At 36.7% G+C, this 21,279-nt stretch overlaps 2 protein-coding genes across 5 annotated transcripts in view; both read left to right on the top strand.

Moving 5' to 3' along the window:
- Window positions 1–21,279, top strand: part of LOC144239071 (uncharacterized) — a 426,062-nt gene that overhangs the window by 42,259 nt on the left and 362,524 nt on the right. The gene's annotated exons all lie outside the window — the stretch shown is intronic.
- Window positions 1–21,279, top strand: part of LOC144238502 (uncharacterized) — a 119,215-nt gene that overhangs the window by 49,331 nt on the left and 48,605 nt on the right. Inside the window, exon 5 of one of the 4 annotated variants that reach the window (XM_077772313.1) lies at window positions 3,476–3,683. The exons of the other annotated variants lie outside the window; for them this stretch is intronic. Coding sequence (XP_077628439.1) covers window positions 3,476–3,556 — 81 coding nt within the window. The 3' untranslated portion in view covers window positions 3,557–3,683. Of the gene's footprint in view, window positions 1–3,475; window positions 3,684–21,279 lie in introns of those variants that run through there. 4 annotated transcript variants of the gene reach the window in all.

Raw genomic sequence — 21,279 nt, 5'->3', positions numbered from 1 at the left:
TCATAGGCTTTCTGTTGATGATTAAATGAGATAAAGTGCTATAGCAGTGAGAGCAATTCCTAGTAAATAGCATATGCTCAGTAAATGCTCTTTGATATTGCTAATAATAATGTTCAGAAATTCTTAATTTCAAGGTTTAATTATGTTATTCTGAACTTTACCCGTTTATAGAGCATATCCTAATTTTTTTTTTTTTTTTGAGCATGTCCTAATTTTTAAAACTATCTTCCATCTTTGGCTTACTTTTTACACAGATGTAACCTTTTATTCTGACCATTCATTTCCTGCTTGACCTATGGGTGATTTATACCCCCATTAAAATGTTTGTCTTCTCTTTGATACTTGCATTATATTTTGTCTATATACCATATTCACAGATATTGTATAAACTGGCCCAAACTAATCATGCAGCTCCACATTAACTTCCTTTCCCCTGCCTTGTTTTCTATAGTTCACCTTTCCCCTCCAACAGAATAAGATACTGGCCTTCCTTGAAGACATATGTGTATTCATTCTTTACTGATACTCTTCCTTCTGTCTAAAATGCCTACCTCTATCACCTCTTTCTCAGTCTTGCCTTCTTTACTTTGCCATTCCTTCCAAATTCACCCTGGGTACTTTCATTTCTTGAAAGATTTTCCTGAGCATACTGGCTATACCTCTGTAATTATTTGTTTTAACTTCTCATTTGATCTTCCCTTGCTAACTCTGTGTGATACATACTTCGTGTCTATCTTATACCATCTAAGCCATTGAAATGAAGAAAATGTATTGTGTTTGTCTACCACACTCCCTTACTGTCCAAAAAGTAACAAACCCCTAGGTTGTATGGGACACTGGGCATGAGTATAGAAAACTTAGAATTAATCTTTTTCTTTTCTTTTTTAAAGGTAGAGAGCATGTGTGTGAGCAGAGGAGAAGGGCAGAGGGAGAGAGAGAGAGAGAGAGAGAGAGAGAGAGAATCTTAATCAGTCTCCTTGCTCAAAATGGAGCCTGATATGGGGTTTGATCCCACAACCCGGGGATTGTGACCTGAGCCCAAATCAAGAGTTGGATGCTCAACTGACTGACCACCCAGGTACCCCAAGTTAGAGTTATTTTTATAGCTCTGGTGAAGATCTGGTTGCCACAGCCAAGTTCTAGAACTAAAATGTAGACTGCAAAATCACACTTAGTCCACCTGAGAAATTGTTCAGTTCAGAAGTCAAGTGACAAAAGCTAAAAAGTTATATGTCAATCAGATAAGTTAATGTCTATGTGGATCACATAAAATGAACCCAAAAATCCTGGGATTCCATAGTGGAAGAAAGTATCCAAAATCAAGTTCAAACATACCCAGGTTGCACAGATGGTATGGATGACAGAGTTGGAACAGAAAAACATCTTGATTTGGCCCGGGGAAACCTAAAGTAGTAGTGAGAGAATCATGGGTTTATGTCCCAAAAAGTAACAAAAGGAACAGAAGACATTTGTCTCTTTCAAACCTTTTATGTCCAGAACCCAAAGGCAGGTTTTTTCTGAAGTGATTTGACTAGAAAGTGTGTGTAGTGTTGCACTGACTGGACATTACCTTATATTCATAGTGGTCCTGATATTTTAAATGAATTGGTCAGTGTTACATACTCATAAATAAGTGGCTATCCATGAGGCTATTCATAGACAACTGTTCATCCATAGACTGTCTCCTTTCTAAATGTTTTTTTTTTTTTCTGAGAGAGAGAGCGAGCACATGGGCGGGGGAGGGTCAGAGAGAGGGAGACACAGAATCTGAAGCAGGCTCCAGGCTCTGAGCTGTCAGCACAGAGCACGATGCAGGGCTCGAACCCACAAACTGTGAGATCTTGACCTGAGTCGAAGTTGGATGCCCAACCGACTGAGCCACCCAGGTGCCCTGACTATCTCCTTTCTAAACACACACACACACACACACACACACACACAGATAATCCAGCTAATGAATATACAGCTAATGGATAAAATTGGAGGAGAGGAATGAAGTGCATTCCACTTCATATAGAGATCATTGGCTTGAGTGCCTGGAACTTTCCAGTGTTAGTAGCCATTCCTACAGCATTCCTGTGACCCCCATAAAGTCATACTTGTAATCCTGGAGTGGTTCTTTCCAACTTTGTGGTTAGAGGTGAAATCAATGGCTTATACACCCATGAGCCAGTGACGCTTTAGAAGTCTCAGAAGCTGCTGTGGACTGATCTTTTTTCTTTGCCCTTGTCGATAAATCATCAACTTCATCTCTGTAGTTGACTGAGAGCACTTGTCAGGGAGAGTGCTTCTCTGGATGAGCTGATTGAGAGGATTACCAGGTGTCTTATTCTGGTCTGTTTCCATTGCTACCCAAAGTCTATTTGTCTTGCTAAACTTCTAGGTTCGCCCCTACCCCATCCATATCTATCTTCAGCTACTAGAAGTTGTACATTTATTTTCCTATAATTTCAATATCCTGTGGTTCTCTCAGTTTCTACATAATACACTATTTGGTGGTATATATCTGGTTACTTCAACATCTTCTAAGGCATTTTACATAATAAGTCCATAATATAGCAGATATTTTATAAGATTGGGGAGTTATTCTGGAAAAATAGTAGCCCTTCCTGCATTCTTATATCTTTACCTTAGCTTTTAATTATGTTTAACATGTTATGTGTTTTCTCATTTCAGTACAAATTTTCCATGCAACCTGTATTCATTAGCTGACTTCACATTGTGCCTCCTTCAGCTGTTAATCTCTTATAGCTACTTGTCTTTCATATAGATTTCAAGGCTTCAAGTCTATAAGACTTTTTTGTTTGAAAATATCTGCAAATACTAAAAAAAAAAAAAATATCTCTTTGAAATCATTCAAATGGGAAGATAAATAGATGGTCATGTAGGTTTACCAACAAGCCATGGCCACATTAGAGAAATATATTTATGCTTGAGTGTTTATGAAAAAGTGTGCATATGTTTGCACTTTATGAAGGGAAATTTGTTTAGGGGAGATGTTACAAGTCATTGTATTGTGTCCATGATCGATATGGTTATCTTTACCTTTGCCAGCTGTGTTTTGATTGGGATCAGATATATAGGTAAATTTGTATTCGTCACACAAGTTGCCAATGTTCAAGGTTATGAACTTGTGTACTCTAGTATTTAATCACCCAGTTTGACATATTTATAAAGAAAAACACAGACAAAAGCGTAGGAACTGTGAGAGTATACTTCCATAGGAGGCTCCTTCTCTCTGAAAATAGCATGGGGTCAGATGTTGTGTGGGCCACTGAGTTAAAGGAAAAATGTGATATTACTTAATTATAGCTACAATGTAAACTAGATTTTCAAAAGTAAAGCAATAAGCCAAAACTTAATTCAAGTCAAAAATGCATTCTCTCACTCAATGAGCTAAGTGATGAAGTATAGATAATGAGCTGCAAAGTCCAACAGAGATCTTACTGTTGCAATACAAACGGCATACACATAGGTGCGGGACCATGACCCTGAGGTCAAGCTGGCTCTGGATGAAGGTTCAACACAAAAGAGGAGAATGGGTAGGGGATTCTGAAGTCGGAGAATGACCCAGTCACTGCAAGCAGAGAATAATATGGACAGCTCCCAGGAGGATTATGGATAGTGCCAGAGTGTGGTCTCCTGTACTTACTATCTCTGTGTCCACATTTTCAAAGAGGTTGAATCAGAAAGCACAGAAGAGAAATCAGCTATAGCAAGGTAAGCCTGAGACTTTGCTTATGTTGGTACTTGCTCTGCTTTGGAATCCTTAAACTTATACCTGAATTTAGAGAAAATCATCTTGCAACAAATATGCTTTCCATAAATGCTGATCATATGCATGTTTCTGAGTAGCAATATTGAGAAGGGAATTTCTGCGGCATTCGGAGTAATAGTTCCCTTAATCAAAACACATTTAGATTATAGTTTAATGGATATTCCAATCCTTAGTTATGATCTCCTTATTTGCCAAAAATTGTTTTTAGTAGATTCCCAGTAAAGAAAGTTTAATATTTCGTAGTGCTAGCTTGTAAGAGGCATTTTCTTCATGTGGTCATTTTGTAAAGCAACAACAAAACAATTTCAAACTGGACACTCAAAATTTTCCTTACTGTTAGATTTTGTTCTTGAAAGTAGGTTCTCCATTTCTCAGCTTCTTTTTCTTTTTCATACTGATTCCTCCTTTTGCTTGTGCAGAAGCTTCTTAACAAGTATTCCTGGAGTCCTGTGGCATGCTTTCTCCGAGATTTATTTATATAAATAAAAAGAGAGAGTAAACTACCTTCTTTTCTTCAATCTCAGTATCACCTGGCCATGTCCTCCAGCATTAGTGCTTTGTATTGCGGTCACACTGCTCTTGCCTTTAGTTGATAATTTCACAGCACGTTTGTCACACCTAGGTGCTGATCAGATTCAATTTCATCTCCCCTTTATCCTGTATCTATGTCTTCTATGTGCTTATTAAATGCTGTTCTTTTCCTACTGGGTAACTATTTAAAGTTATCCTGACTGTGTCTTCTGGACAAATTTTGAAAGTATTGAGCTCTTTTCAAAAGATACCAAATCACAGTGATTCTTTTAACGTGGAAGAGTAAAACTTTGGAATAGACAGTTCATGCCTGTATTTGGGGTCAAGCAACATTTTACTTTACCAGAGCTCCTAAAATAAATGTGATCTTACTTTCTCTAGGAGAATTTGTGCCTTACCACCAGTTATACAATACCAAATAGAAATATGGAGGAGAAACTTGGTACCCGGAGATTTTAAAATATAAGTTGAAAATGTGATTAAAATAGGAACGCTCTGCCTCCTTGTGCTGCTTTTTGGTGTGGACATTTTATTAATGTAACCAAATTAGAACTGTCTTGATGTACCATGGTAGATTTTTTCAGATTTTTGACTCTTTGAAGAAGTATGTATGTATTTCATCATGAAACCATTGACTGATTTTTGCAATTCAAAGGTAGTAAATCTGGAACGTCTCAAAATCCCTATAACCTTTAAGTGAAAATTAGCAATGCTCAACGTCTTTGAGGTTTCTTCAGAATTTTTTGAGTGTTTCTACTTTGCCTTACTTTGTACAATTTCTTTTTCACTGTTATGAACCTAACAATAGTTTCGCACAGACAATTGAGCTAAAAATGCTTGGATTCAAAATCTATTTCTATGACTCAATAACTGAATGAGGAGAATGGTTTAAGGCAAGTCAGTTGGGCTTCTAAAATCTGTTTTCTTTTTGTCTAAAGAACATGACACCTCCTCTTCTCTATTTCAGAAACCCAAAATAAGGTATATACTGAACACACACACATACACTAAATTTATGTAACCTATTGCTAAGTTTTAAATGGAAGTTAACTACATCATGTGATAATCAATGGAAGAAACAGTATTTTTTTTCCAGCACCAAAGGAAAATATGCTATGTTGAATAATTGAGTGTAAGTGTGTAAATCTACAATGGGAAATTTCCTCAATGGATTCTCATTGTTAGTTTTGTGTTTTTATTATTTTCACTTTGTGCTCCCATTTTGTGTGTTCCACTTTAGACTCTAAGTACTGAATAAAGTAATAGTGTAGGGTACTGGAAGTTAAAATGCATTGAACAGTAGAAAGGTAACTGTTAATGAGAGACTGGTGGGAGTACAGAGCGAAATGTACAGAGGGAGTGGGAGTACAGAGGGAAAAACGAACATGGCCACCTCTAGTAGAAAGAGGTATCACAAGGCAAGTAGAATGGGAGAAAGGTCTTGAAGGACATGGCAGCTTATAGTAAAGAAGAAAAGCATGGTAGACAGAACAGCTTATGGAAATTTATGATGCTCTAAAAAGGTAAGTTCTGGGGCACCTGGGTGGCTTAGTCGGTTAAGCGTCCGACTAGTCCGATCATGGCTTAGNTACTTCGGTGAAGTATTAAGAAATATATGTGGGGATTTTTTTTATGGTAAGAGACTAGTAAATGATAAGAATTAGGAGTGTTAGAAATTATATATGCTAAAATGGGAAATAAATAAGGGTTGAATCAAAGCAGTGGCAATGAATGGGAGAAGGGGGTGGATTTGATAAAGACTATTTTTTTTCTAAAAGAAAATACATCTGAATCTCATTGGTAGAGAGTTCAGAGATGATTGGTGAATTTAGGAGAGCCAAAATGTAGAGTCAAAAGAGGGGGGGGGGAGAGAGAAAGAGAGGAGTGGTGAAATAGAGGTTGCTGAGGTGTGTGACAAGTCTAGGGAAGGATTAAGTTATCCTTCGATGGTAGGATGGAAGAAAACATCATGTCAACACAGGAAGATTTGAGAGCAAAGGATTCTCAGCTTGGAGTATTCCAATAAAACTTTTGCTTCTACCATAATCCTCCCCAAACTGACATGTGGGAAATTTGAACAAGAAAGTAAGAGAGCTTTTTAATATGAAGCAGATTACTGTAAAGTAAAAGTGCTGATTAATCTGAAGGCTGAATAAGAAACCTATGATGGGAAGCAACTCTAATAAGTGGTTTCCCAGTGTTTTCCATTCATTAAAATCAATATATAACATGACAGCTATGGACATAAAATTGCATATAATAATTAACAACAATACTGTTAAGTGAATTTAAATCTAATTATAGAATGGGAACAAAGAGCTTGCCTACCTTTTTTTTTTTTTAAACTCAGTATAGTTGTTTACTCTGATCTCAATGAAAAAAACATTAGTGAGTTCAATATTGGAGAATACAAAATATCTATGATCATAGATACCAGTCATAGATTAGATTTTTTGTCTCTGTGTAAAGTTAGCCTAAAGAGCTTTCTACTCAGATAATACCAGAGATAAGAGAGAAACAAGTGGATACTGCTTTACACAGTATCTCTGTATTCTGGATATTTAAAAATATTTCTAATTTTAGGTATGAGAGCTCATTTCAACGTTTCTCTTATCCCCTTTGTGTCTCTCATTAGCATTTTTATGAATGTGTTCAGTTGTGCATATTAGGCTTCAATATATATAGTTTATCAGACCTCCATGGAACACTTACTGTATAACTCTATGATCTGAAACAATAATACCAGTAGACAGTATGAAATTCAGAACAGGGAAAATTCAGAAGACACACAACACTAAATTTTAGCAAAAGTATATAGTGCTATGTGGTCAATGGGAGTGTGAAGTGGTAAACTTTGGTAAACTATTCAGCAGAATGATATACAGTTAAACACATCTGTCCTATGATACAATAGTTTTACTACTTCGTATTTACTCAAGAGAAATGAGAACATACATTTACCAACATGTTGCATTAATATTTTTATAGAATTTTTATTTGCAGTAGTCAAAAACTGAAACAAACTAAATTTCCATCAGTAGGAGAATGGATAAATTAATATTACTGGACAATAAAGCAGAAAGAGCCACTGATATGTACATTTCCAAAAATGCTAAGCAAATTGAGCTAGACTAAAATTTTACATTTCATGTTATACTTACAGGAAGTATAAAATAAAGTTTTAAAAAGACAAAGTCAGTCTATAAAGATAGAAATCAGAACAATGATTGTTTATGGAGGTGTCAGAAGAAGGTGTAAAAGGCATTTCTTGGGGAAATGGAAATACCTGTGTTTTATTTAGGGTGTTAGTTACTTGGTTGTATAAATTGTCAACATTTATTGAATTATATGCTTAAATTCTTTGCATTTTATCATTTAGAAATTTTACTTAAAAAATGAGATGTTATGGTACCTGCCTTCAAAGTAAGTCAAAATAAACTCAGAATCATAAAAACATAAATAGATAACATTTATCAATGTTTCATTAGATTATATATTTCTGGAATTTATCATCTTTAAAATTTTATGTCGTAGATTCTGGGTCTAGAGTTCTCTCTTGTCCAGCAAGAGAGCGGATGCAGGATTGAAAATGCGAGAGAGACTAATGTCCAGGAGGAGACAAGAGCCCCAAATAAGGGTCCTTAATCCATTTTTATTAGGATCAGAAGGCTTACACACATTATGGACGTGCACAAAGAGACCATGAAATTCTGAACGTTAACTCATGGGTGTGAGTGAAAGGGGATTTTGAAGATATGTGGTCTTAGGGGTTTGGGTCCTTAAAAATCCTGGTGCCAGGTGGATGGTTGTTTACAGCAGACATGAGGCCATCTCTGTCTACCTAAACTAGTCTAGGGGATAAGAAAGGCAGAGCCTGCTACCTCACGGTCACCAAGGCATCTTTCTTTTGCTAATTAGCTCCACTCTGGGCAACTTTGCCCGATGCAGTCTATAGCCCTATTTACCTGTTTACCTAACTTGGTCCTTTGTTCCTGTGAAAGCAGCTTTCTGCTGTTGTCCTATACATTTGTCCTATATTGGGGGGCCTTTACCCCATTTACCTAACCTTATCTTGGATGTTTTCATCCTGAGAGTCTCTGCTCCTATATCTTTGTCTTATACTGGGGGTCTTTGCCCCGTTTACCTAATCTTACATACCTAATCTCGTTTACCCAAACTTGAGAGTGTACATCCTATGGCTTTCTAATTCTTTATGCCTTTTTTAACCTATTGGTGCAAGCTCAGGGAACTCCTAAGCTTATTCCCCACAATTTTATGCAGATATAATTGGTTAATAGGAAGTTAATTAATGTTTATAGAGTAACTAATAGGTTCTCAGGCCTTGGAATAGTGGAATAAAATGTGCATCAATGTCTGTGTATTATAAAAGTGACATCTTGAGTGTTACCCTGGGTTAATATAACCAAGAATATCTCTTCAATAGGGAGGTTGTTCCTAATAAAGGGATAGCCTGAAGGAAAACATACTGATGGATAGAAGAGTAAATTCAGAGGGATATCAAGAAGGAAAGCAGGCCTAGAATGAAATAGATAACAGAAGAAACATCTGGCATCCTTATGGAGCATGCATAAGTACCTCTGTTAGCTCATTTGTCAAGCTAGACTTTTACATTAAAATGATGATTTATGATTAAAGTTTGGAGGATCAGAAATATCAGAATAAAAGATGGAGCAATTTGGAGCACATCATATAGGTTTTTTGTAGCACAGTCTAACTATTGCCTCCTGAGTTCGCATCAGTTCGGTGAGACCCTGTGGGCTGTTTTTAGTCACTTAGCTCTTGGCTTTGACCTTTTTGTTCTTATCACATCCTCAAAGTTCCCCATGTATCCAGAAGTAGCAAATTGGAAGATGAGTCCAAAGTAACATAAAAAGAGTCTAGGAATCAGATGGCAGGTAGGTGTTATATTTCTTCTCAGTTACAAGAAGCCATTGCCTGGAAGGCAGTATTGAGAAGGAATCTGAAGTCTTACATAGGCTCAAGGAGAAAGATACCCTGATGGATAGGCAGTGGTTAATTAACAATATCTATAAAGGGGACAGAGATGGCACATGTAATTGGAGATCATAAACTAGAGGATATCTCACCTTGAAGGTTGTGTGTGTGAGTGTGTGTGTGTTTAGTAAGAGAGAAATGGAGTGCATGTGTGGGGGAGAGGTAGAGAGATAAGGGGACAGAGCATATGAAGCGGGCTCTGTGCTGACTGCAGACAGCCCTATGCAGGGCTTGGACTCATGAACTGAGAGATCATGACCTGAGCCAAAGTTGGATGCTTAACTGATTTAGCCACCCAGGCGCCCCTAAAGGTGTATGTTTTAACAGCAGTTTTCTAGAGCAGTGGCTTTTTGCTAATGGCGTCATCATTGCCTCTGATGATAAGAAACTGTTCACCAGAGGGTCTTTTCAATATCCTGCAACATTCTGCAAATCACTCTACTGTCTGTAATTGTTTAAATCCAACTTTTGGTTTCAAATTTTGAATGGATCATGAAATCTATTTAGTAGCATGTCCCATGTTGAATGGTGAAACAGTACCATGTTTTAAGGAATAAACTATAACAATATGAAGTGAATAGAAGCAATTTTGTTTTTCTGTTCATTGTATATACATATATATATGCATATGTGTATGATTTGATATAAAATTATAAGATGTATTCATTACTAAAGAGAAGTATTTAGAATATTTGAAATATGCTTATTTGTGTGTTCATTTCTGGTACTGTGAGTTTTTGAAAAAAACATTTTTCATTATTTGAAGTGTCAGTGATGTGAAATTTGTCACTGTAGATGTTCAGAGAGCTAAAGTTTACAGTAAGATGTGCATGACAATACACATGGGACACTAGTAGTGGGACTTCTTGATTTTAGAAAAAAATGATGTAATGTGACATCATCCTTTTAATGTTAAACATTTATCAACATTGTGTTAGCTCTTGCTGTGCTCTGAGTTTGGAGTTATTCATAGAGTTGAATCTAGATCATAATTTACACCTTCAGACGATCAAGGGCAGAAGTGAAGCACAGGCCACACTTGGCAAATAGACCATCTGGGTTGTGTTCATGAGAGGGCTCAGGGCAGTGAACGGAAAAGTGGCTCACCTGAGTAGAAAAAGCATCACTTTAACGCAGGGACATGAGCTCTGCTTCAAAGTGATACATCAATTCCTGAACGATCATCCAAGCTGAATGTCACATGCCAAAGCACAGAGCTTCAGGTCCTTTCCGGTAAATATCCTTCCCATGGGTTACATACTGACCCTGGCGTGTCCCCAGACCTCTGGGAAGTCTCTGTAAGAAGTAGCTGTACCCTGAAAGCATTATCAAGTAAAGGAAGCCCCTGGGAGCCATCACAGGCTCACGTCCAGAGCTAATGCCTTGTGGGGACATCTTGATACTGCAATTTCTTGGCTGAGGAGCAAACCACAGCTCTTCCTTAGAGACTCCACTCAGCAATCATGTCCATCCATAAAGAGCATTTTATAGCTGTGCTAGGAACACAGAGGGAAGCTGTGAGTCTGTGTTAGAATTTGCACCATAGAAAAACAATAGCAGAATTTCCAACCTGTGAAACACTCATATTCTGTTCAGTTTGCTCCACACCAAGCATTGTTTTCCTATTTCCCAGAGTATTTAAGGCAGAGGTTAACTGCCTACCTTGAGGAAACGGTGGTGATTATATTTTAAAGCTCCTTGAAGAGTGGTTTTGATTCACGAATGGCACTTTATAGGAGAGTGATTTTAGCTGGTAGGAAGCAAAGCATTTTGCCAGTGGATTGCTTGTTCTGGGAAGAAGACCTGAAAAACCTAATGCAACAAAAATGTCACTTGTGAATGTGATGTGCACATTTTGATATATATGCTCTATCTTACGTAGTCTTTGCAGCTTAGGAATGGACACAGTGGGTTCTAGTTATTGGTTATGATATTCAGCAAAGCAAAGTGGTAGTTGTATAAACCCATGACTTTAGTCTTTGAAGACCTTACCATATAGGTAAGAAAGAAATATTTTGTACAAAACCTCAGGTTACTTTATCTGGCTGTTTTATAGGAGAAAATAAGTTATGACATGTATATAAAGGTGAATGCAACAAAAAAGGTTTTGCATATGGCTCACAAAGCTTGCACATGGAATTGTTTGCTGGCGCACAGGTTGGTGAAAGTGCTTACAGTCAGACTGCACACTGATAAACTGAACTGATCTCGTTCTCATGCATTTCCCTCAACCTGCTTTCGCACAATGTCTCTAGAGGTCCAACATGCAGCGCCCATAGCCATCATGGAGCAGGGACTGGGTCTGAGGTGCCCTGCAGTTGTTGACATAAATCTGAGGCAAGCCTAGAGAGAGACAGACCTTCAGTATCCTTCTTAAGCCCCTAGCCCTATTCAACTGTTCCTCAGTTGGATCTTTCATCTCCCCACACATAGGCTTTGTATTGTTCCAGTTCTCAGACTGACCTGAGTGGCAGCAGGAAGCTCTCAAGCAGTTTACAATGGAGGGCCTTCCATATTTTGTTGCCCTGAGATATTGTGGTGCCTTTGTTCCTACTATTGGGTGTCTTTGTAGTGATTTAAAGCACGTACTTCAACCCTCCCCTGGACTAGCTGGTCTCAGCAAAAGCTTCTGCAATTCTCTGCCATTCCCAAGTGGAATCGCATATTTTTATTTCCCTGACTGAGTGATTCTCTTCTGATTCTCAGATGCAGACTCCAGACTGATAAAGACTGTAAGGGAATCTGTGCAGCTCAGAAAAAAGAACATCTTCTAGTTCTTGGCTATATCCTGTACCAATGATGAGTGACTTGGTGTGTAGACTATGCATTATGCAATTTATTAAAGGTTCCTTATGCTCTGGGTAGATGCAACCCCATGCCAGGCTGGGTGGTCTGGACGGTAGAGAAGGTGCTGAATTCAGCCCCATTCACCTCTCAATGAGTGGTTCATGTACAATGGATAGTGTGTAGAACTATACAAATGACTTGGGCCCATTTTATGATTATTTTTCCAGATGGCTGTTTAGTCCAGAAATTCCCCCAGGACCCCATCTTACCCTTGTCTCGATCTTTACAGCATAGGGGAAGCTAGGGTCTGTAGAAGAAATTCCAGATGTCAGCCACTGCTAAAATGTAGAATTCTGACATCATATAGATTTGACAAGCAATCTGTTCCTAATAACCTGATTGTCATTTCTACAACTTTTTACATTGACATTCTTGTTAGAACCAATCCTAATGAACCTAGAACATTGTATGACATACAGAGGAAATATAATAAAAAAAGATGTAGGTGAAACTAACAAGTCACTGAATCTCCCCATCATTGGTACCTTCCTACTGACCAAGAACCAGATTCATACTCCTCCTCACATTGGCCGTATCTTCCTGCCAGGAATGTCATTCTACTTGTCTAATAAATCCTAAGATACAACAGGGAAGGTTAAAAATTCCATTAAAACATGGATAAAAAAATGAAAATATCAGTTGAAGACCTAAGTACATGCAAAAAAGTAGGATGTATTGAAGGGAATATTCTGTTGGATGATTTTGGGTGCATTTGATAAATTAATTTACCAGAGAAGTAAGGATGTCATAGATATCTGTATACATCACAGTACGTTCTATTTCTTTATTACTTAAAAAAGTGAAATGATTCTGGGGAAATCTGCACTGATTGTGTATAGCTGGAAATCCATTTTTTTCCTCCTTATATCTTTGTACTTGTGACCTATGTAACATCTTATAATCCCTTGTAATTAAGTTGTTACATCACATTTCCTCCATATTTCTTTTCTGGACATTTTTTTCTTTTAATTTTTATACAGATAGTGTGTGCATTGTGTGAGGACAGTTTTGTGGGAGATGTTTTCTTTTCAAGCCTAAGAGATTGTGCACAAAGGACAACCACTGAAAAGCATTAGTGGCCATTTTTATGTAATAGAAAATTTCACCTGCTCAGACATGTTGGACAAGCTCTGGGAAGGAAATGAATGGTTTCTTCTCCATTGTGTCATTTTGTATTAGCAGAAACTGGACAGTTTGAGAATTATTGCTTGTATATCTGGAATTAAATTTCTAACACTTTGAATGCTCATCCTTTACAGTGGTGCCATGTTCTCAAAAGTTTAGCCAGTAGTAATGGTTTCTGCCACAATAAATACAGGTTGGGGAAGTTAATCACAGCCACTTTCCTTCCTCATTGAACAAAATGAATGGTCATCCATTGCACAGATAACAAAGCAATCAAGAAAGAAAACACTGTTGTGTGTTGTTTTTTTCTTCTGTCGTAGCTCAAATGGAAGGTGATAAGCATGCTTGCTGAACTATGTGGCCAAAGAAAATACTAAAATAAACTTGTGGAATTGTTCTTGTTTGGGAAACAATAGACTTTAATGCTGGGGCTTTTCTGAAAGTAACAATTTGGGAGTGGAACGTACAAAATGCTTACTAAAGGAGGCAGCAAAAATATGTTCCATTAAAACATGTACGATCATTTCCTTAGTCACTTGTCTTCAAGCATTTCCTTTAAGTGAAAATCAGTTATATATATTTCCAAAGAAAGGAGGAAGGGTATCATAAAATCAAATGTGGTGTCAAACCGCAAAAAAATTGTAATAAAGCAAAAGATGAGCTGAGTCCTGTATCAGTGTAAAATACATGAAATGACACTGTAAATCTACATTTGCAGTGTGATGACGAACACAGTGACATTTGAGTTTGCCTTTAAAAAACAGTTGAGAGTTTGAGAAGTAGAAATAAAGAGAGAAGGTCAGGCAGTCGAAATAGTATGCAGATAGGTGCAGAGGAGAGAAGGGCTTGGAGGGCATGGAGTTCAGTCATGTGGACAGGGTTTGCAAATTCCACTGCCCACAGGGAACAGGCAAGTGTTTGGTATTTAGGAAGACCGGTTCAGCTTATCAAAACAAGTGTCAGGTACAGATTGTTATGTGATATTTCATGGTTGTGCTGTTTGTTTCGGTAGAAGGGAAGGGTCTTCTGCCAATTAATAATCCACATAGAACTCTATGATGTATGGGACATAGTATTGCATACACCTATTGCACCTGCAGCCTTGCTTCCGACTTGACCTGCCAGCAGAGGGCGCTGCGACACCGCATTCCCCCCACCCCACCCTAACTTCCTTCCCCACTGACCATTCATAGCTGTTAGCACCGTTTTGGAGCCCTGCATGGGTACATGTTGTACAATTTGGGTGCAGAGTTTTTCTTTAAATTAGCTACATTGACATACAATTTATAAACCATAAACATTACCAAGTGTGTGTATGAAGTGATGACATATGTGTGAATGTAATCGCCACCACACTTCAAAATGTGTCTCTCTAATGCTTGACAATAATCCTTTAAAAATATTTTTGCGGTGGTCTTAGGAAATATACTCTGTGGGCCCACAGTGTAAGGTTTCTTTTGGGAGCAGTGATTCTACCTTGGTTTCTGAAGAAGGCAGCTGGCGAGTGGAGGTGGGTCGGTCATTGAAGGCACACTCTTAGGAGAACATCTAGGAACTTTATTTTATTGTGCATCATGGGGTGTTGTAAGGATAAACTAAATAATAATGAGGGGAGATTGTCAACATTATTGCTGATGATAGAAACTGAAGAGTTACCTACACCTACAAACATGAAAAAAATTGTCTTTATAATAATAATACTAATTACTAGGATTGATTCATGTTCCTTATTATTTATGCAAGTTTATCTTGAGGCAAAATAGAAATTTATGTATACTATTGATGTAGTTATGTGAATTTTATTATTGTTCTTAGGTGAATTTTATCTAATTATTACATTATTTTACTTAATTGTTACATTAAGGACATTCTTCAGTGCTAAAAAATGAAGCAATTGCTTTTTTGTGCAACCTCAAATTAGCACATTGAAAGTTTACTGGGGCAAAAAAAATTTCTGTGCATTATTTTTTTTATTTTCATTTGCCTATTTTCTTTTACAATTGTGTCAGATTTTTCTTTTTCTTTCTTTTTTCACTTGCTAACCAATGCTGTTTGTAAACTTTTCAAAATTTTTAATTCAATGTATTTAAACTAGAAAAACAATCACCGATTTCTCCCACCTCTTACAACCGCCAATCTGTCTCCTGTTCCTCTATCTAGGAGCCTGTTTTTTGTTTTGTTCTGTTTTAGATTCTGCCTGGAAGAGAAATATTTGTATCTGTTTTTCTCTGTCTAACTTACTTTTTTGCATAAACTCCTCTAAATCCCGGATTGTTGTCACAGTGGCAGGATTTTATTCTTTCATGTGGATGAATATGAATATTCCATCGTGTATCTATACACACCACAATTTCTTTACCCATTTATCCATCAGTGGACACTTCTTTCCACATATACGCTATTGTAAAAAAAATACTGCAATAAACATGGGGGTGTGTATATTTTTGAAGGAGTGTTTTCATTTTCTTTGTATAAATATCCAGAAGTGGAACTGCTAGATCATGTTATTTCTATTTTTAATTTTTTGAGGAGCCTCCATAGTGTTTTCCATAGTGGTTGTTCAAATTCACATTTCTACCAGCCATGCACAAGGCTCCCTTTAATCCACAACCTTGCCAACATTTGTTATCTTTTATCTTTTTGATAATAGCCATTCTAACAAGTGTGAGGTGATATATCATTGTGGTTTTCATTTGAATTTCCCTAATGATTAATGATATTGAGTATTTTTTTCAGATACCTATTGGTCACCTGTATATCTTTTTTGGGAAAACGTTTATTCTCCTCTGCCAATTTTTTTATAGTTTATTTATTTTTGAGACAGAGAAAGACAGAGCATGAGCGGAGGAGGAGCAGAGAGAGAGGGAGACACAGAATCTGAAATAGGCTCCAGGTTCCAAGCTGCCAGCACAGAATCCGATGAGAGGCTCAAACCCACAAACCGTGAGGTCATGACCTGAGCCAAAGCCGGATGCTTAACCTGAGCCACCCAGGCACCCCTACTCTGCCCATTTTTAAATCACATTGTTTGTTTCTTTGCTATTGAGCTGTATAGATTCTTTCTAAATCTTGGATGTTAGCTTCTTTTCAAATACGACTTGTAATTATTTTCTCCCATTCAGTAGTGTGCTTTTTCATGCGTTGATGGTTTCTTTTGCTGTGCAGAAATTTTTAGTTTGATGTAGTCCAACTGGTTTATTTTTGCTTCTGTTGCTTTTTCTTTTGGTGTCATATGAATTAAGAAAATCATGAAGACATGTCAAGGGTCTTACTGCTTATGTTTTCTTCTAGAAGTTTTATAGTCTCAGTGTATAGTCAAGTCTATTCCACTGTGAGTTCATTTTTGAATGTAGTGTAAGATAATAGTCCAGTATCATTCTTTTGTGTGTAACTATCCAGTTCCCCCAACATCATGTATTGAGGAGATTATTTTTTTTGTTGTATATTCTTGACTCCTGTGTTGTAAATTGCCTATGTGTGTGTATGTGTGTGTTTATTTACAGGCTCTCTTTTCTGTACCACTAATTTATATATCCTTTTTATGCAAATACCATACTGTTTTGATTAGTATAGCTTTGTAATATAGTTTGAAATCAGGGAGCATGATGCCTCCAGCTTTGTTCTTTTTATCTCAAGATTGCTTTGGTCAATCAGGAACTTTTGTGGCTCCACACAAGTTTTAGGATTGTTTGTTCTATTTCTGTGAAAAATATCGTTGGAATCTTGATAGGAATTGCATTGAGTCTGTACATTGGTTTAGGTAGTAGTAACAAAAGCCTACCTACCTTAGTGAGGTACAACAATATTCTCTCAATCCACGAACACAGAATTTGTGTCCCATAATTTGTGTCTTCAGTTTATTTCATTAATGCCTGGTAGTTTTCAGTATACAGGTCTTTTACATCTTTGATTAAATTTATTTGTAGACTTTTATGCTATTGTAAATGAGATTGTTTTTTTAAATTTCTTTCTGATAGTTCGTGATTAGTGTAAAGAAATGCAACATACTTTTGAGTATCAATGTATCCTGCAAATCTACTGAATTTTTTGTTCTACCAATGTTCTGGATGAGTCTTTAGGGTTTTCTTTATATAATATTAGGTTATTTGTAAAGAGTAATGGTTTTACTTTTCCTTTCCAGTGTGAACACATACTTTTTATTGCCCAGTTGCTCTGGTTAGGACTTTCAACACTGTGTTGAATGAAAGTGGCTGGAGTAGACATCCTTGTCTTGTTCCTGGCCTTAGAGGGAAAGCTTATCGATTTTTACTATTCACTTTGATGTTAGCTGTGGGATTGTCATACCTCGTCTTTATGTTGAGGTACATTCTCTCTATACATATATTGTTGAGAGTTTTGATCATAAATAGATGATGAAGTTTGTCAAATGCCTTTTCTGCATCTGTCAACTGGATCATATTTTTTTTTAATGTTTTATTTATTTCTAGGAGAGAGAGAGAGAGACAGCGTGAGCAGAGAAGGGTCAGAGAGAGAGGGAGACACAGACTGAAACAGGCTCCAGGCTCTGAGCTGGCAGTCAGCACAGAGCCCGACGTGGGGCTCGAACCCACGAACCGTGAGATCATGACCTAAGCGAAAGTCGGACGCTTAACCGACTAAGCCACCCAGGCGCCCCAACTGGATCATATTTTTGTCCTTCATGTGAATGTAGTTTCTCATTTTGACAGATTTGTGAATGTTAGAATATTTTTGCATCCCTGGAATAAATGTCACTTGATCATAGTGCATGATCTTTTCACTATATTTTTAAAACTGGTTTGCAAATATTTTGTTGAGGATATTTGTGTCTATGTTCATTATGGATATTTGTATACCTGTATGTATGCATGTGTGTAGACATACTTGTCTGATGTTGGTATCAGAGTAATGCTGGCCTTGTAAAATGTATTTGGAAGAGTTCCCCCCACCCTTCTCTTTTTTGGAAGAGTTTGAGAACAGGGGTGTTAATTCTTTTTTAAGTGTTTGCTAGAATCTGCCAGTGTAGCCAACTCTTGTTTCTTGGAAGGTTTTTATTACTGATCCAATCTCCTTGTTACTAGTTGGATTGCTACTCAGATTTTTTATTTTATCATGATTCAGTCTCGGTAAGTTGTATGTGCATTTCTTTTAAGTTGTCTGGTTTTTGGGGTTACAACTATTCATAGTAGTCAATTACGATCCTATTTCTTGGTATTAGTTGCGATGTCTCTTGTATTTATGATTTTATTTATTTGAATTCTCTTTGTTTTGGTAAGTTTTGTAAAATTTTGACCATTTTGTTTATCTTTTCAAAGAATGAGCTTTAATTTTCAAGGATTGTTTCTATTATCTTTTCAGTCTCTATTTCATTTATTTTTGCTTTAATCTTATCTCCTTCCTTCTACTAACTTTGGGATTCATTTGTTTTTTTTGAGTAGCTTGGATATAAAGTTATTTTGATATTTTGTTTTGTGAGGTATGCATTCATTGTTATGAACTTCCATCTTAGACCTGCTTTTGCTGTATCCCATAAACTATGTTATGTTACACTTCTATTTTCATTTGTCTCAAGATACTTTCTGGTTTCTCTTTTGATTTCTTTTTTGACTCATTGGTTATTCAGTAGAATGTTGTTGGATGTCTACATATTTCTGAACTTTCATTTTCTTTGTGTAATTAATTTCTAGTTTCATACCATTGTGGTCAGAGAAGATGTTTGATAGGACTTTTAAATCTCTTAAATCTTTTAAGGATTGTTTTATAGTTTAATGTATGTTCTATTTGGAAAATGTACCCTGTGCTCTTGAGAAGAATGTGTATTCTGTTGCTTTTGGATGGAATGTTCTTTTTATATCTAAATCCTTTTGGTCTAACGTGTCAGTTAGGGCCAATGTTTCATTGTTGATTTTCTGTCAGAAAAACTATCGAGTAATGTAAGTGGAGTATTAAAGACCCCTACTATTATTTTATTGCTGTATAATTCTCCGTTAAGGCCTGATAATGTTTGCTTTATATAAGTAGGTGCTCCTTCCTAGGTGCATAAATATTTATAAATATTATATCCCCTTACTTGATTGACCCCTTTATTGTTATGTAATATGCTTCTCTGTCAGTACAGAGCCCGATGTGAGACTTGAACTCACAAACAATGAGATCATGCCCTGAGCTGAAACCAAGAGTCAAATGTTCAACTGACTGAGCCCCCCAGCTGCCCCTTAAAGTCTCTTTCAAGGTCGATTTCTATTTTTTTCTTAAGATAATATAAAGATTCTGGAGCACCTAGGTGGCTCAGTCATTGAAGTGTCTGACTTTGGCTCAGGTCATGATCTCACATCTTGTGGGTTTCAGCCCTATGTCAGGTTCTGTGCAGACAGCTCAGAGCCTGGAGCCTGCTTCAGATTCTGTGTCTCCCTCTTCCTTTGCCCTCTACCAGTCACTCTCTCTCTCTCTCGCTCTCTCTCTAAAATAAATAAACCTTTAAAAAACATTTTTTTAAAAAGACAATATAAAGATTCTTCATGCATGCTATTAACAATGAGTGTTCTGTGAGAGAGCAGTACAACCTCAAACGCCTACATACATGACATTCACTCAGTAATTTAAAATAATCTTTATTCAATACTTACTAAGCACTTGGTGTGTACCAGGCAGTAGAGATATAAATATAGACCATTTCTGTCCCCTCTGAGCTTTAAAACTTGGTGGAAAAATTGATTTTCATAAAAGAGTTCTATCAAAATATACTTTAAATGACAAGTAAAGAAGAAAAAGAATCAGGAGCTAGAGATTCTATGCTGAGTAATCCTAATAGACTCTGAGGATTAAAGTTTCCTTGAGAACAAAGCTTTTGATTTGAAAAATCAAATTGAGGGTCTTGAAGGAAAGTAAGAGGTCAGAAAAGAGTCTTCTCTTTTTTTTCTTTTTAAAAATTTTTTATTTTAATACTAGTTAATTAACATACAGTGTTGTATTAGTTTCAAGTGTACAATATAGTGATTCAACATTTCCTTACATCACCCACTGCTCATCACAACAGGTGCTCATCACAACATCACCTATTTTACCCATCCCTTCACTCCTCTCCCCTCTGGTTATCATCAGATTGTTCTCTATAATTAAAAGTCTGTTTCTTGATTTCTTTCTCTTTCTCTTTCAGTTTGCTTGTTTGTTTTGTTTTTTAATTCCATAAGTGATGATATCGTATATGTTTTTCTCTGAATGACTTATTTGCTTAACATTATACTCTAGCTTCCTCAATATCATTGAAAATTGCAAAATTCATTTTTTATCGATGAGCAATATTCTAATGTGTGTATGTTTATCTTTCTGTGTGTTTGTGTGTGTGTGTGTGTGTGTGTGTGTGCGTGTGTATCTCATTTTCTATATCCATTCATCAATCAATAGACATGTGGGCTGCTTCCATATCTTGGCTATTGTAAATGCTGCTATAAACATAAGGGTGCATGTATCCTCTGAACTAGTGTTCTTGTATTCTTTGTGTAAATATCCAGTAATACAATTGCTGGCCCATAAGGTGGTTCTATTTTGAAATTAGTACGGCAACTCCGTACTGTTTTCCACAGTGGCTGCATCAGTTTGTCTTCCTACCGAAAGTGCACAAGGAGTTTTTTTCTTCATGTCCTCAGCAACCATATTGTTTCTTTTATTGTTGATTTTAGCCATTGTGACAGGTGTGAGGTGATATCTCATTGTAGTTTGATTTGCATTCCCCTGATGGTAAATGCTGATGAGCATCTTTCATGTGTCTATCGTCCATATGTAGGTATTCTTTGGAGAAATGTCTGTTCTACCCTTTTTAATTGTGTTATTTGTTTTTTGGGGTGTTGGGTTTTGTAAGGTCTTTATGTATTTAGGATACTAACCCTTTATCAGATGTTATTTGCAGATATCATCTTCTCTGAGTCCCTAGGTTGCTCTTTAGTTTTGTTGATTGTTTCCTTTACTATGGAGAAGCTTTTTATTTTGATGAAGTCCCAATAGTT

This window comes from Crocuta crocuta, unplaced genomic scaffold (assembly GCF_008692635.1).
Source record: "Crocuta crocuta isolate KB4526 unplaced genomic scaffold, BGI_CrCroc_1.0 scaffold140, whole genome shotgun sequence".
In the NCBI taxonomy this organism is placed as follows: domain Eukaryota; kingdom Metazoa; phylum Chordata; class Mammalia; order Carnivora; family Hyaenidae; genus Crocuta; species Crocuta crocuta.
Note: the sequence above shows the minus strand (reverse complement) of the source record. Positions and strands in the feature narration are given on the sequence as shown.